Source organism: Aquarana catesbeiana, linkage group LG09 (genome assembly GCF_042186555.1).
Source record: "Aquarana catesbeiana isolate 2022-GZ linkage group LG09, ASM4218655v1, whole genome shotgun sequence".
NCBI classification, from domain to species: domain Eukaryota; kingdom Metazoa; phylum Chordata; class Amphibia; order Anura; family Ranidae; genus Aquarana; species Aquarana catesbeiana.
In genome coordinates this window covers 222,941,220-222,956,671 of record NC_133332.1, presented here as the reverse complement: position 1 = coordinate 222,956,671, position 15,452 = coordinate 222,941,220, and the positions used below count along the sequence as shown (strand labels likewise).

General features: G+C 44.0%; 1 protein-coding gene across 4 annotated transcripts in view; it reads left to right on the top strand.

Moving 5' to 3' along the window:
* The first annotated feature begins 1,415 nt into the window (after window positions 1-1,415).
* TAFAZZIN (tafazzin, phospholipid-lysophospholipid transacylase) overlaps window positions 1,416-15,452 on the top strand; it is a 28,835-nt gene continuing 14,798 nt past the window's right edge. Inside the window, exons 1-9 of one of the 4 annotated variants that reach the window (XM_073599809.1) lie at window positions 1,416-1,799; window positions 4,874-5,003; window positions 7,443-7,571; window positions 7,714-7,759; window positions 7,875-7,960; window positions 10,197-10,277; window positions 14,681-14,722; window positions 14,816-14,878; window positions 14,970-15,022. In XM_073599809.1, coding sequence (XP_073455910.1) covers window positions 4,895-5,003; window positions 7,443-7,571; window positions 7,714-7,759; window positions 7,875-7,960; window positions 10,197-10,277; window positions 14,681-14,722; window positions 14,816-14,878; window positions 14,970-15,022 — 609 coding nt within the window. In that variant the 5' untranslated portion in view covers window positions 1,416-1,799; window positions 4,874-4,894. The other 3 variants (XM_073599806.1, XM_073599807.1, XM_073599808.1) reach the window with 3 other exon arrangements.

The window sequence follows — 15,452 nt, the reverse complement described above, 5'->3', positions numbered from 1 at the left end:
GAGGGAGGTATCTGACAGAGGGGAGGGGGGGTATCTGACAGAGGGGAGGGGGGGTATCTGACAGAGGGGAGGGGGGTATCTGACAGAGGGGAGGGGTATCTGACAGAGGGGAGGGAGGGGTATCTGACAGAGGGGAGGGAGGGGTATCTGACAGAGGGGAGGGAGGGGTATCTGACAGAGGGGAGGGGGTATCTGACAGAGGGGAGGGGGGGTATCTGACAGAAGGGAGGGGTATCTGACAGAGGGGAGGGGTATCTGACAGAGGGGAGGGGTATCTGACAGAGGGGAGGGGGGTATCTGACAGAGGGGAGGGGTATCTGACAGAGGGGAGGGGTGTATCTGACAGAGGGGAGGGGTATCTGACAGAGGGGAGGGGGGTATCTGACAGAGGGGAGGGGGTATCTGACAGAGGGGAGGGGGTATCTGACAGAGGGGAGGGGGGTATCTGACAGAGGGAAGGGGTATCTGACAGAGGGGAGGGGGGTATCTGACAGAGGGGAGGGGTATCTGACAGAGGGGAGGGGGGGTATCTGACAGAAGGGAGGGGTATCTGACAGAGGGGAGGGGTATCTGACAGAGGGGAGGGGGATCTGACAGAGGGGAGGGGGGTATCTGACAGAGGGGAGGGGTATCTGACAGAGGGGAGGGGGGTATCTGACAGAGGGGAGGGGGGTATCTGACAGAGGGGAGGGGGGTATCTGACAGAGGGGAGGGGTATCTGACAGAGGGGAGGGGGGTATCTGACAGAGGGGAGGGGTATTTGACAGAGGGGAGGGGGTATCTGACAGAGGGGAGGGGTATCTGACAGAGGGGAGGGGGGTATCTGACAGAGGGGAGGGGTATCTGACAGAGGGGAGGGGTATCTGACAGAGGGGAGGGGTATCTGACAGAGGGGAGGGGGGTATCTGACAGAGGGGAGGGGTATCTGACAGAGGGGAGGGGGGTATCTGACAGAGGTATCTGACAGAGGGGAGGGGGGGTATCTGACAGAGGGGAGGGGTATCTGACAGAGGGGAGGGGGGTATCTGACAGAGGGGAGGGGTATCTGACAGAGGGGAGGGGTATCTGACAGAGGGGAGGGGGGTATCTGACAGAGGGGAGGGGTATCTGACAGAGGGGAGGGGTATCTGACAGAGGGGAGGGGGGTATCTGACAGAGGTATCTGACAGAGGGGAGGGGGGTATCTGACAGAGGGGAGGGGGTATCTGACAGAAGGGAGGGGGTATCTGACAGACAGGCGGGTAGTAGAGCAGATGACAGACAGACGTCACCTCAGTCAGGCGACACAGACAGCGCGCGCCAGGCAGGGAGGCGGGAATCCGGGCGGCCGCGATCACCCACAGTCCAGCCCCGCCTCCACATTTGACCAGTCACCAGCTCCACCAGGCCAATCACAAACCCTTATGAACGCACATGACTAATTCAGACAATCACAGGGTGCCCGCTCCCGCTGCCCAGCTCTCGCATAGTGTACACATTGATGGCGGCGGGCACGGGAATCGGGATGCACCGCTCTAGATGTTGCGGCCAAGGCCAGAGGGTGGTTGAACAGTTGCTATATGTGTCCGGGTTTCGGGCGGGTTGAAACCCGGCCACATGTGTCAAAACCAGACAGGTGCCATCCCTATCCCTCTGTGAGGGATGAGGAAGCTGGAGGCAGACATTGTGTGCGAGCGCCATCTAGCGGGCAGAGATAAGAGTGCAGGCTCATGGTGACAGCGGTAGAGGACGGTCAGTAGGGACGCCCGGGGTGAATGAAGTCTCCTCCCCTCACAGGGCGCTCTCTTTCTCTACAGAAGGTGAGTGGGCAGACCGACAAGATGGCAGGGCTTTACCCCCTCTGCCCCTGTCAGTCTTACTGGTGTCAGTGGTGACCCGGCCGGCTGTACAGCTCTCAGTAGCGGGCAGCAGGTTCAGGAGAGAAGCCGGCTATTCACTTCCTGGGAGGAGCAGAGCAGATATGCGGCTTCCTCTGTACAGGCCGAAGCCCCGAGCTTTCCTAGAATGCTGCCCGGGTAGGAGGCCGCGGAGGGAGGGATGGTTTTCACGGCGGAATACAATCTATACATAGATTTCCCTGATGGCCATCTATTTAATTTTACACTTATTTTTTGCATATTAATGTTCTTCATCAACTAGGTCAGCTCTGATCATTGGTCAGCAATGTGTGTATCAATGAGATGGCAAGAAGCCCCCAACCAGCTCTGTACAGTCTATTCATATTATCATCGATCTATCACCATGGACTGCACTAATCACTGTGTATAAATCACAAATCAGGGATGTTTTGGTAATAAGGTTTTATTATTAACCATTTGAAGACCTGGCCTTTTCGGGCACTTTTTGTTTACAGGTTTAAATCTATTATTTTTCTAGAAAATTACTTACATATGCGTTTGCTTTTGTGTGCGAGCACGGAGGGATAGGGGTGCTGTACAACTCCTCCCCCCCCCCCCCTTTTTTTTATTTTTTATTTTTTTTATTACAAGGAACGGAAACACCCCTTGTAATAGAAATAAGGATGACGGTTCCTCTTTATGGAGAGATCTGGGATCAGAAAAGGGGAAAAAAATATGTTTACTTCCACCCTAGACCAGAAGTCATGTCGCTCCGGTCCTCCAAGGCCATAGAGGCTAACAAAGACGATCTAGTCCCCTTTTTTTTTTTTTTTTTTTTCTATTGCCTGTGTGACCAGTGAGCCACAACGTCGGATTGTTTCTCGGGTAATCCGGAGAGAGAGCGGGGTTCGCGTCCCCTCCTGCTGCTTCTGAAAGCGTTTCAGTGGCTCACGAGCCACTCGAAACGCTATCAAGAGAAAGCCAGCTGAATAAGAAATACTGGGGTTTTGGCTGATAGCTTCAGCCATAATCCTGGTAAACCACTTGCAATATATACTTATTGTGGTTAGAGTGTTTGTTAACCTAAAATAAAAAAAATTGGATCCTGTTCCGTTAAAGCATTTTATACAGCAGAGTGCTTGTGCTGTGTAATTTGGCCTCCTGCATCACCTGAAATACCTGGCTGATCCTACCTGGTGGCTATGCCCTCCACCCCCTGTAAACTGACCACGGTGTGTCATGGCTGCTAAGCCCTGACACCGCGGTCAGTTTACGTGCCTCCGTCATCCGCAGCTTTCCTCCCCCTCCTTCCCGCCAGCTCCTGTGTCAGGGCCTGCGCCCTCCCCTCCTGCTGCTGAAATAACATTTCATATCAAATATAATCCTAATGATTGTTGCCTAATGATAGGTGCGTCTGTGTTTTATAAAAAAAAAAAAGCCGTATATACCGCATTTCAGAGTGCTGATCGGCGCTCACATGAACGGCTGGGTCTCTTCTCCCCTCCCAACTAACGTCAGCGGGGGAATCTCAGCTCCACCCGCTGCATCTGTCGGACAGGGAGAGGAGAGAGCCAGCCGGTCACGTGAGCGCCGATCTTACAGTGGGTTAACAACCGCTTTAATAGATGTAGAGTGATGGTGAGATGACACAACCTGAACACAGCAATATATTTCCTTATCTACACACAGCACAAGAGTCATAGACACACCCCACCTCCCCTGATTGGTTAACTGACTTTGACAGCAGCGGGTCCCAATGACACCGCTGCTGTCTCAGCCAATCGAGAGGGAGAGTTGTGGACGGCCGAGGCACTCGTGTACATTGCTGGATAGAGAGGGGGCTCAGGTAAGTATGAGGGGGGCTGCATTTTTATCTTAATGCAAGATAAAAGAAAACTTCTGCCTTTACAACCACTTGTTTTTGATGCGATTTAAGGCATTCCAATACAGTTCAGTGAAGAAAAGATGCAGCATGTTCTACTTTTTTTTTGGAACTGACCATACTAGTGCAAACTATGCCATATAAAACTATATAACCTATATAATACGTTCTGGATTCAGGAGAAAAAAAATGAACTGGACTGTATATGGTGTGAACTGGCCCTTAAATCTGAAGGAAAAAACTTTTGCTTATAGTGTTACTTTGAAGTGGAGCTCTGCTTGTTTGCTCCCCCCTCCACTGCCACATTTGGCACCTTTTTTTTGGGGGGGGGGTGGGGAGCGGGTACCTGTTTTTGAAAGGTACTCATCCCCACTCCAGGGAGATCTCGCCACGGCCAGGTTCCTCAGAAGTTCGGCCCCCCTCCTTCCCGCACCGCTGGGCCATTCACACAGTGTAGCGCGCTTCGCGCATATGCAGTAGGGCTGTGAAGCTGCAAGGATTCACTGCGTGTTTCCCTTACAACGAATGGCAGCGGCAACACCTGAAAGCTGATTGAAAAACTGGCTGGGGTGCTGACATCGAGGGATCCCTGGACAGGTAAGTGTCCTAATGTTAAACGTCAACAGCTACAGTATTTGTAGCTACTGACTTTCAATTTTTGGTGGGAGGGCTGGAGCTCCTCTTTAAAATCTTTATTTAAAAAAACTGTGAGGAGGCGGGCTCTTTATTGCCTTTTCTTCAATAAAATAAACGTTTGCTGTCTTCATTAGAATGTACACTAAGCTGCGCATGCACAGCTCAGTTTACATTCTGGCACAGATCCTGTGTGCAGGAATGACTGTACTCCTATGCATGTGCAGGAATTATGTCATCCTGCGCCGGCCAATCAAGATGACTGGAGACCAGCAGCTGAAAGAAATTAAGGAGAAGATGCCAATGAGGGACCTCAGATGGTTGAAGCGGAGGAAAGTATTAGGGCTTTAGTACCTCTTCAATGTTTAAGTCTCCAAACCAGTATCTTTCTGTTACTAATATAAATACTGGTGCAGTAAAGTTAGTGTATCATTTTTGCTGCTGTACCGATTTCTTTTTTTTTTTGTTTTCTTTATCAGTAATATTTTATGTGTTTTTTATATTATTATTGTTTCTTCAGATTGCTGTTAACCTGTGAAAGATGCCTTTGGTAGTGAAATGGCCGTTTCCTGCTCACATATTGTTACGAAGGCATGTCACCAGTACCATTGTTACAGGACTTGTGGGCACTTACAGCTGGATATGGACCAGTAAGTATCTCTAGATCTGTAATTGAACTCTGAGAAAGGTGCCAAAACCAACAGATATTCATTTTACTTTGCTACCCCAGGCCCCTCCAATTGAAATGGCTTTTGGGGGGGAGGTTGACTAAATGCAGTCACAGGTAGGCCGATGGCTCAATGAGAGGACTGGACGAGGTGTATGCTGTGTAAACATTTTACCGACGTCCCACAGAAATCTGAAAATGTGTCCCTTATCCCATCAGATCAGCCAGTAATCAGATATTGTAAAAGAACTGTAATCTCATGGCATAAAGTTGGGAGTAGCTGACTGGTGGAGGAAAATAGTGCAATGTACATTGTATGTGGAAGAAATAATTCAGAATGTAATTAGACAAGCACATAAAAGTGTTTTTACTATGCACTTTTATGACTTTTTTTTATTTTTTATTTTTTTATGTTTAATAAAGGAAACGTTTTTAAACTTTTGAATCTAATTGAAATAGCATCTGAAGTCTCATTGCCCATTTTTATTTTATTTTTTCCTCAATTGTTGGCTAAACTGAAATAGGGTTGTGGTGCAATTGATCTAGAATGGCTGCTCAAGTCACACTGGGGTTGATTTACTAAAACTTGAGAGCACAAAATCTGGTGCAGCTCTGCACAGAAACCAAACGGATTCCAGGTTATCTGTTTGTCAAAATTGAACAAGCTGAAGTTAGAAACTGGCTACCATGCACAGCTGTACTGTTTTTTTTTTGTTTTGTTTTGTTTTTTGTTTTTTTTCCACTCTCCAGTTTTAGTTAAGCTCACTGACTATTACAGATCCTTGCTGATGAGACTAACCTAGGCCTTTGCAATGTACTTTACTAAAGTCGTTCAAAGTTCTAAGTGGGGGTGTTTGCCTTTACTAGAATCGTATGGTCAGCTTTAGTTTTCTGATGGGAGACTTGCACCCCAGCATTTTTCTACACTTGCAATAAATTTTGCAAGTATTTTACCCAAGATACAAGAGAATTTCCAGAGATACCTGTTATTTGATGTTGGGCCTTCTGTAGACTTCTGGATGGGCCAGTAAGCCAATTATAGGAATGGGATTAGGATGATGGAAAATCTTCTATCTGACTAGAATTTGAGTATAATCGCATAGAAGACAAATTCTTAGTTTTAGGGAATAGAAAGCAGTAGCCAACTGATTGCAGAATCATTTGTGTGTTGATTATATGGCTGGCTTTGTATCTTTGCTACATGGTTACGCGTGGAAAACATATGTTTTACTGTGTGGTATTTTTAATGCATGGAATGCGCACAGTTGGCATTCATTTACACTGCAACGCACCTTTCAAATATACTTCAAGGCACAAGTTAGGTGTTTAAGATCCCTTTCACACTGAGGCAGTTTTAGCACTAAAAATAGTGCCTGAAAAGCACCTCTCATGCCTCCCCAGTGTGAAAGCCTGAGTGCTTTCACACTGGAGTGGTTTGTTTGCGGGATGGGAAAAAAAGTCCTGCAAGCAGCATCTTTGGGGCGGTGTAGGAACGCTGTATACAGTGCTCCTACACTGCCCCTGCCCATTGGAATGAATATACAGCGATTCCAAAACACCTGAAAAGCGATTCGAAAGCGCTGCAGAACGGGTGCTTTTAACCCCTTGGGGGTTAAAAGCGCCTCGCTAGCATCCAAAAAGCGCCGCTTAAACAGCGGTAAATCGCTGCTAAAACTAGCGACGCTTTACTGCTAATGGACCCGCCGCCCCAGTGTGAAAGCAGCCTAAAAATTAAAAAATACATGACTAATATTTGCTGATTTTAAAGCGTTATTAAACCCAGAACCTGAATTCACTATATCTGGTCTCCGATAGTACATGGAAATGCAATAATTTTAGTAAATATAAACTGGTAAATACCTTTTCTCATCCGAGTCTTGTGGCTTCTATCAGTTTCTGCTTAAGCTTGTAGGAGGAGTTTTCATTCTCCCCTGATCCTGTCTGGACAGTGGTCATTGGCCCTGTGCTGATCACATGCGCTCTCCCAAGGAAAAAAAAAAAAACACTTTCTCTAGCAATCCACACCAAACTGAGCATGTGCAGCCTGACTCCTAATGCTCTGTTCTATTGAGAGATGGGTTGGAGTCAGTTAAAGAGGAGGATCAAAGAGACAGGATTACACAGCCTTTATACACAATGCAGAGGATTAACTCATTAGGGTCCACAGTGAGTATAACAAACATGCTTTACTGCATATACAGACTGAATTTACTGTTGTGGGTTTAGTAACACTTTATAATCTTTCAAAGATAATGGGCTACCTCAGCCCAACACGGCTTAATGCACAGAATACTGTACATAAATGTTCATGCCTTAGTGCGGGGTACTTCACATGGGTGAAGTCGGCCTAAATGTTGTCAGTTTTTGTTGAAATCAAAGCTTTATGTCATCTGGTTATTTCAGTAAATATTTATTCCTGCAGAATACATGAATCGCCTGAAAGTGCACAACAAAGAAGTCTTATATGACCTTATTGAAAAACGTCAATCGGATACACCTCTCCTCACAATCTCCAACCACCAGTCCTGCATGGATGACCCGCACCTCTGGGGTAAGCTGGCATCACATAATAGTGCTTCATACTTCCCACACATTGGTTCATCCCAAAGCCTAGCCAGCAATCATTGCTCAGTGATGACATTTAGTGATGAAATTCTTTTATCCATTTGATAAAGGTTTGTCCTTTTTTGCAGGAATCTTGCAGCTGAAGCACCTTTGGAATATGAGTCGGATGCGTTGGTGAGTTCAGTATTTCAATATTTTTATGTTTTAATGAAAACTTAACTCAAAAGCAAAGTTTGTGATGGGCGTATCTACTGTAAGATCACTTCCTTGTTATATCTCCCTGCCACAGGACACCCACAGCTGCGGATATCTGCTTTACTAAAGAGGTTCACTCATTGTTCTTCAGCCTGGGCAAGTGTGTACCAGTATGCCGAGGTAAGTGGGGCATTTCTTTACCAGCTGAGTTATCGGATTGTATAATGCGGTAGTTACAGTGCTGTGTGACCTTTTATTGCCCCAACAAAATTTAGAAAGTATTATCTTAACCCCTTTGACCAGGGTCAAAACCCCTGCCCAAGCCTAATTTTGACATGTGTTGCTATAACTGTACATATCATGGCAACTACTTGGTGTATCCAGGTGGACTATACCCTTTTTTTTTTTTTTTAATTTTTTTTTTGTTTTTGGGGATCAATTGGGCTTTCATGTGGTAGGAAATATTCATGGATATCACCCTGATTTTTTTTTTTCCTTAGGAAAACCAGCCCCAAAAAAAAAAAAAAAAATTAGCTGTATATTTTTATGCCATTACCATGTATCACCACCAAAAAACCCTGCAAAACAAATTTTCCTACTGCTGATGATCGCAGCAATACTACTTATGTGTGATTCATTCTTTGTGCATGTAGTAGGGCCAAAAAAAAACATAGTTAGTGTGTGTGGGGTGTTTTTTTTTCTTTTTTCTTTTTTTTTTTGTCCTACTAATGCAGTGACACTAACTATAAAACCACATATTTTTAAAAAAAATAAGACACTGACACTAGCACTGCCATTAATTGATGTATATAACAAGTAAAAAGGTGCAATGCTCAGATACCTCTATATTACTCATGTAAGGTCCATAATAGTCCAAAAGGCAGGTATTGGGGAAGAAAAATTAGGTGGGTCTGTCAGGGCTGCCACCAAAGGAGACTAGAAGCAAATTCCAGTAGAGGCGCCCCCTCTCCTTGTTTTTCTCCATTAACTGATATATGAACTGACATTTACACTGATGCCTACACTCACTAAGCAAGGTAACACATTGGACTAGTTGGCCCCTGCTGCTGTCAGTCAAATCCTGTGACCGAGTAGGGGTGGGGCTGAGCCACTTGTGTGAGTCAATAGAAGAGAGAGGGCAGCTCAGGGGCAAGGCTGCATGATTGGCACCATAGAAAGCGGCTTCCAATGGGTGAACTCAGAGAAGGAGCCAGGAGCGCCGATGGGGGACCCCGGAAGAGGATCAGGGCTGCTCTTTGCAAAACCATTATTTTATTTTCATTAAAAAAAAAAGAAGCTTTAATATCACTTGAATCTTCTTCCTTTTTTTTTTTTTCACTGTGATAACCAAAGGAAGAAGATTCAAGTGATATTAAAGCTTCTTTTTTTTTTTTTTCCACTGTGATAACCAAAGAAGCTTTAATATCACTTGAATCTTCTTCCTTTGGTTATCACAGTGAAGAAAAAAAAAGGAAGAAGATTCAAGTGATATTAAAGCTTCTTTTTTTTTTTTTCACTGTGATAACCAATCAGAGGCTATCACCACAATCATGTGATCGGGATCCGGTTGCCCCCGGTCTCAGGGCTGGGAACAAGACAAGAATCTTCTGAAAATAAAGGTCCTTCCCTACCCTGATATTTCTGGCATGTGAAGCTCAGCTGGGATGAATGAACTCCCACGTATGTGTAGGAGTTATGTCACCCTGGCACAGCTAGTTGAAATGACCAAAAATCCCAAACCCGGCAGAAGACCGGGCTTAGATGTTGGCACTAGTGAGAAAGCTTGCAGATGTCACATTGCTGGATGAGAGGTGAGTATAGTTGAGCTTTAAAGTACATCTCTCACCAGAGAAATACATGGTAGATCAAGCATACAGCAGGTGGAAGTCGGAAAACTCTGGTTCCTTATCTCTAAACTTGATAGTGATGCAGAAGTAGTGATTATCACTGTGGCATCCAGACAACTTTAGTTTCAGAAAAAAGACAACCATGTTAACGTGTTTATTTTTAATTGCAGGTTTGCTTTAAAATGGCTACAATACCGACCGATATGCTGTAGATTCCTTTTGTTAGATCAGCAAAGTTTATCAACTCTATAGTTCAAGAGCCTTCTATATTGAATAGGTTATTTACTTTAACCCCTAATGCTAGTTTGTGGTAAACCATGTGGATTGTACAATCTAGTTGTAGTGTGGTGTCTAATGTTTAGAGGTTAAAAAAATATTTCCCTTTTTTAGACTGTACTTTTTAAAGCTTTTTTTGTCATGGTTTTCATAGATCTAGCTAGCAGTGATTATTTCAGCACAAAACAGTTCTTTAAACCTAAAGCAACAATTGTTTTGTTGATAATTAAATGTCCCTATTACAAAATTTAGGATCGTGTTAAGTCATGTCTTACTGTTCTTGCCATCTGCAGGGGATGGTGTGTATCAGCGAGGAATGGACTTCATTATAGAAAAGTTGAACAATGGTGAATGGGTGCATGTGTTTCCTGAAGGTAATAATACTATTACAGGGTAGGGCTGGGAGATTTTCTTGAAAAAAAAAATCTTCGATTCTCTTAAAAAAAACTCGATTCACGATTTGAATCGAGTTTTTTTTTTTTCTATGGAAACCGCGCCGGTCCTGAGGCGCTGCGGGCATGAGCTTTTAGGCGAGGCCGCGGCTTCGGCCTAGTCCACGACGTCCGGCCTCGCGGACTAGGCCGAAGCCGCGGCCTCACCTAAAAACTCCTTGGCCGCAGCTCTTCAGGCCCGGCGCGGTGTCAGCGCCGGTCCGGAGGTGCTGCGGGCATGAGTTTTTAGGCGAGGCTTCAGCCTAGTCCCCGGCGTCTGGCCGTAGCCGCGGACTAGGCCGAAGCCGCGGCCTCGCCTAAAAACTCATGCCCGCAGTGCCTCGGGACCGGCGCGATGAAAAAAAAAAAAAATCTAAAAAAATCGATTTGCTTAAATTTTGAATCGATTTGACCTCTCAACTCGATTCAAGATTTAAATCGATTTTTTTCCCAGCCCTATTACAGGGTACCAACTAGTCCTATAAAACCAGGTCATGTGGTCTCAAGACAAGGGCAAATGTGTGGGCTGCTAATATCAGTGAGAAGGTCCTCTTGTCCCCCTGAGAATCTAGTATATCTTCAAATGACAGCCCTGGCCAAAAGTTTTGAGAATGTCACAAATATATTAATTTTTTCACAGAGGCTGTTGCTTCAGTGTTTTTAGATCCTTTTTGTCAGATGTTACTATGGTATACTGACGTATAATTGCAAGCATTCCATGAGTGTCAAAGGCTTTTATTGATAATGTCATTAAGTTTATGCAGAGTCAATATTTGCAGTGTTGACCCTTCTTTTTCAAGACCTCTGCAATTCACCCTGGCATGCTATCAATCAACTTCTGAGCCACATCCTGACCGATGGCAGCCTATATTTGCATAATCAATGCTTGGAATTTGTCAGAATTTGTGGGGGTTCTTTTGTTCACCAGTCTCTTCAGGATTGACCAAGTTTTCAATGGGATCTGGGGAGTTTCCTGGCCATGGACCCAAAATATTGTTGTTTTGTTCCCTAAGCCACTCTGTTATCATTTTTGCCTTATGGCAAGGTGCTCCATCATGCTGGAAAAAGCATTGTTCGTCACCAAACTGTTCTTGGATGGTTGGGAGAAGTTGCTCTCAGAGGATGTTTTTGGACCATTCTTAATGCATGGCTGTGTTCTTAAGCAAAATTGTGAGTGTGCCCTTGGCTAAGAAGCAACCCCACACATGAATGGTCTCGGGATGCTTTACTGTTGGCATGATACAGGACTGATGGTAGTGTTCACCTTTTCTTCTCTGGCCAAGGTTTTTTTCTGATGCCCCAAACAATCGGAAGGGGATTCATCAGAGAAAATGACTTTGCCCCAGTCCTCAGCAGTCCAATCCCTGTATGTACCTATGTACTTTTTTTTTTTTTTTATATCAGTCTGTCCCTGATGATTTTCCTGGAGAGAAGTGGCTTCTTGCTGCCCTTCTTGACACCAAGCCATCCTTCAAAAGTGGTGCCCCAATCCCGCAGCTGACACTGTAGGAGACGGTCCTGGCACTTGCTGGACTCTCTTGGGCATCCTGAAGCCTTCTTCACAACAATTGAACCTCTCTCCTTGAAGTTCTTGATGACCCTATAAATGGTTGCTTTAGGTGCAATCTTAGTAGCAGCAATATCCTTGCCTGTGAATCCCTTTTTTGTGCAAAGCAATGATGACTGCACGTGTTTCCTTTCAGGTAACTATGGTTAACAGAGGAAGAACAATGATCTCAAGCACCACCCTCTTTTTTAAAGCTTTCAGTCTGTTATTCTAACTTAGTCAGCATTACAGAGTGGTTTCCAGTCTTGTCCTCGTCAACACTGACACCCGTGGTAATGAGAATCACTGGTATGATGTCAGCCAGTCCTTTTGTAGCAGGGCTGAAATGCAGTGGAAATGATTTTTTTGGGGATTAAAGAGGAGTTCCAGGCAAAAAGACAACTGTCTTAAACAATAGTACACCCCACCCCCTCATTTTTGGATTGTGTGTGTGTATATATATATATATATATATATATAATATATATATATAATATATATATATATTTATGTGTGTGTGTGTATGTATATGTGTGTGTGTATATATATATATATATATATATATATATATATATATATATATATATATATATATATATATATATATATATATATATATTACTTTTTTTTTTTTTTTTTTTTCTTTTTCTGGGATCCCATGGCGGCTCTCCTGCTTTTCAAATGCCCCCACAGAAAGCTGATTTCCATGGGGGCACTCATGCGGGCGAAGGACTCTGCCCCGCCCCCAGGCTCCCGTGTCACTGGATTTGATTGACAGCAGCGGGAGCCAATGGCGCCTGCTGCTATCAATCTGTCCAATGAGGACCCGAGACAGCAGCTGGAGCTGCTGGGCTCGTTCTCGTTGCTGGAATGATCAGGTTCAGGTAAGAAAAGAGGGGGCTGCTGCAGCACAGAAGGTTTTTCACCTTAATACCTTAAGGTGAAAAACCTTGAGTCTTTACAACTCCTATTTTAAATTTAAATTTTTTTTTTTTTCAGGCTGGAAGTTCGCTTTAAGTTCATTTTCATTGCAAAGAGGGACTTTGCAATTAATTACAATTCATCCAATCACTCTTCATAATGTTCTGGAGTATATGCAAATTGCCATCATAAAAACTGAGGCAGCAGACTTTGTGAAAATTAATTTAATATTTGTGTCTCAACTTTTGGCCACGGCTGTATGGGTAGTATGAAATTACGGTTATGCATTTCTTAACAAGTAAAATTAAACTGCGACGTCATGAGCAACTGGCTAGGACCACTTTTTATATAATTTTTTTTTTTTGGTTACCAGAAAAGAGCACCTATGACCTTCCAGTAAAAGGAACCCATCTCTAGATTTGTAATTAACTGTTGGCGCACTGTAAGACTAGTAGACCACTAAAAGATCCCATCTCTCTGCCCCTTGAGATTTTAAGAAGCCAAGCTTTCCTATGTTTTACCGAAGAATGTTTCTTCTAAAAGTTTATGATCAATTCATCTTTAAAACTGCACTGACCAAATTTTAAAAAACCTGGTTATGTCCTAACCCTAATCTAGGGAGTCAGCTCATCCAAAAGTTATCTTTCAATGTTTGGTGAATGCTGGAGAGTTAAACCACCTGGACAAATTCTTCTCTTGCACAGGGACTCTGGTGAGATCTCTGCACTGACTTCCTGGTTCTGTATACTTGCTGTGGACTCTCTGGGGGCTCTCACCATATCTGCTAGATTTTTTTGGTTTTTATATTAAGATGGAGAATGTAACCGAAGGAGCTGGAACACACAAATGTAGGTGGGAATATTAACCACTCTTAAGGTGGAGCTGTCTGGTATAATGGCAGGGAATTCGGGGTTGGGAGTATGTAAAACTCATAAAGGGCCAGGGGCTGATTCAGCACCAGGCTCCATCTGTAGTTAAAATATCACTTTTGTGAGGACTGACCTTTTTAAATGTATTTAAAGTGATACTAAAGTCCTTTGTTTTTTTTTTTGTTAAAAATAAACAAAAAACACAACATGTTGTACTTACCTGCACTGTGCAGTGGTTTTTCACAGAGCAGCCCAGATCCTCCCCTTCTTGGGTCCCTCTTCAGTGCTCCTGGCCCCTCCCTTCTGCTGAGTGCCCCCACAGCAAGCAGCTTGCTGTGGGGGTCACCTGAGCCGAGCTGCAGCTTCCTGTGTCCATTCAGACACCGAGCCACGGCCTGGCCTCACCCCATTTCTCTCCTAATTGGTTGACTGACTTTGACAGCAGTGGGAGCCAATGGCAGCATGCTGCTGTCTCAGCCAATGAGGGGAGTCCCGGGCAGCCAAGACATTGCTGTATCTAGGTGGGCTCAGGTAAGTATTAGGGGGGGGCTGCTGCCCACAGAAGGCTGTGTTTTTTTTTTTTTTGTTTTTTTTTTGTCTTAATGCATTAGGATAAAAAATAACCTTCTGCCTTTACAACCACTTTCAGTGTTTCTTCTGTGGTTGGCACACTGGTATGGAGATCACTGCTCCTGAGTTCTCTTGTTTTGCACACCTGCAACAGCTTCTACAAGGTGAAAACTCCCCTCTTATTGCAGGATGGGTAGGAACATATACACATGAACTGTGGTAGGGAAATAGGGAAATTTTACTACTGTAGCCCCCGAGAGATGTAATCTCACAAAAAACCATTCAGACTTGTTATTGAATGATTCCTTGTTTATGTATAATTGAAATCTGCTTTTGGCAGGAATGCTGCTTCAATTATATATCTAGATTCAGTAAGTGACAAATGTAGATATATCCCTTTTTTATTTTCAAAAGTTACAATTTTTTTTTTTTTTTTGTAGGAAAAGTTAATATGACACAAGACTTTGTGCGCCTAAAGTGGGGTGAGTAAGCTTTATGGATAAGAGTAACGTAAATGGCTGTTGTGGTAAATGTATTTTTAATTCTTCATCATTTTACCCTTACCTTTTCCCTAGGCATCGGACGTTTATTATCTGAGTGTACTTCGAACCCCATCATCCTTCCTCTCTGGCATGTTGGTGAGTTCTTTATAATATAGTGCTTGTGTCTTGGGAGTGCCTCAACAAAATGGCTGCATGCACCGATTCTCCTTATTTTGTTATAATGCAGGGATGAATGACGTACTCCCAAATGATCCTCCCTACATACCTCGCTGGGGGCAGGTAAGTGTGGAATGTACTGAATGGTAGTCCTCACCAGCTACAGCGGGCTAGTTTTTATGTGTGTCTGTTTTGTGTTATTTACCAGCCCCTTATGCAGTTGCCATGAGTTACTTCTGCTTTCACCAGCTGAGGTCCTTTGTTCTTTTATACAGTCCACGCACTAGTTGAATAGTGTATGGACTAAAGAAGATGCTCAGGTCTAATTTCTGCAAGGTCAGCCAAAAGTTTCTCGATAAAAAGGTAACTTTAGTGTATTTTCATTGTGTTTACAGTTCAAGATATTATTGTCAAGTTTATATGGGAGTAATTCTGAATGTGATGAATGTGTTTTGCTCTTTTTTTATATTCTAATAAAACTATAAAGTTTTGAGTCTCCATGCTCAACAATTCCTAAGATAAAAATGAATTATCCCCGGTGTCTTGAGAGAGT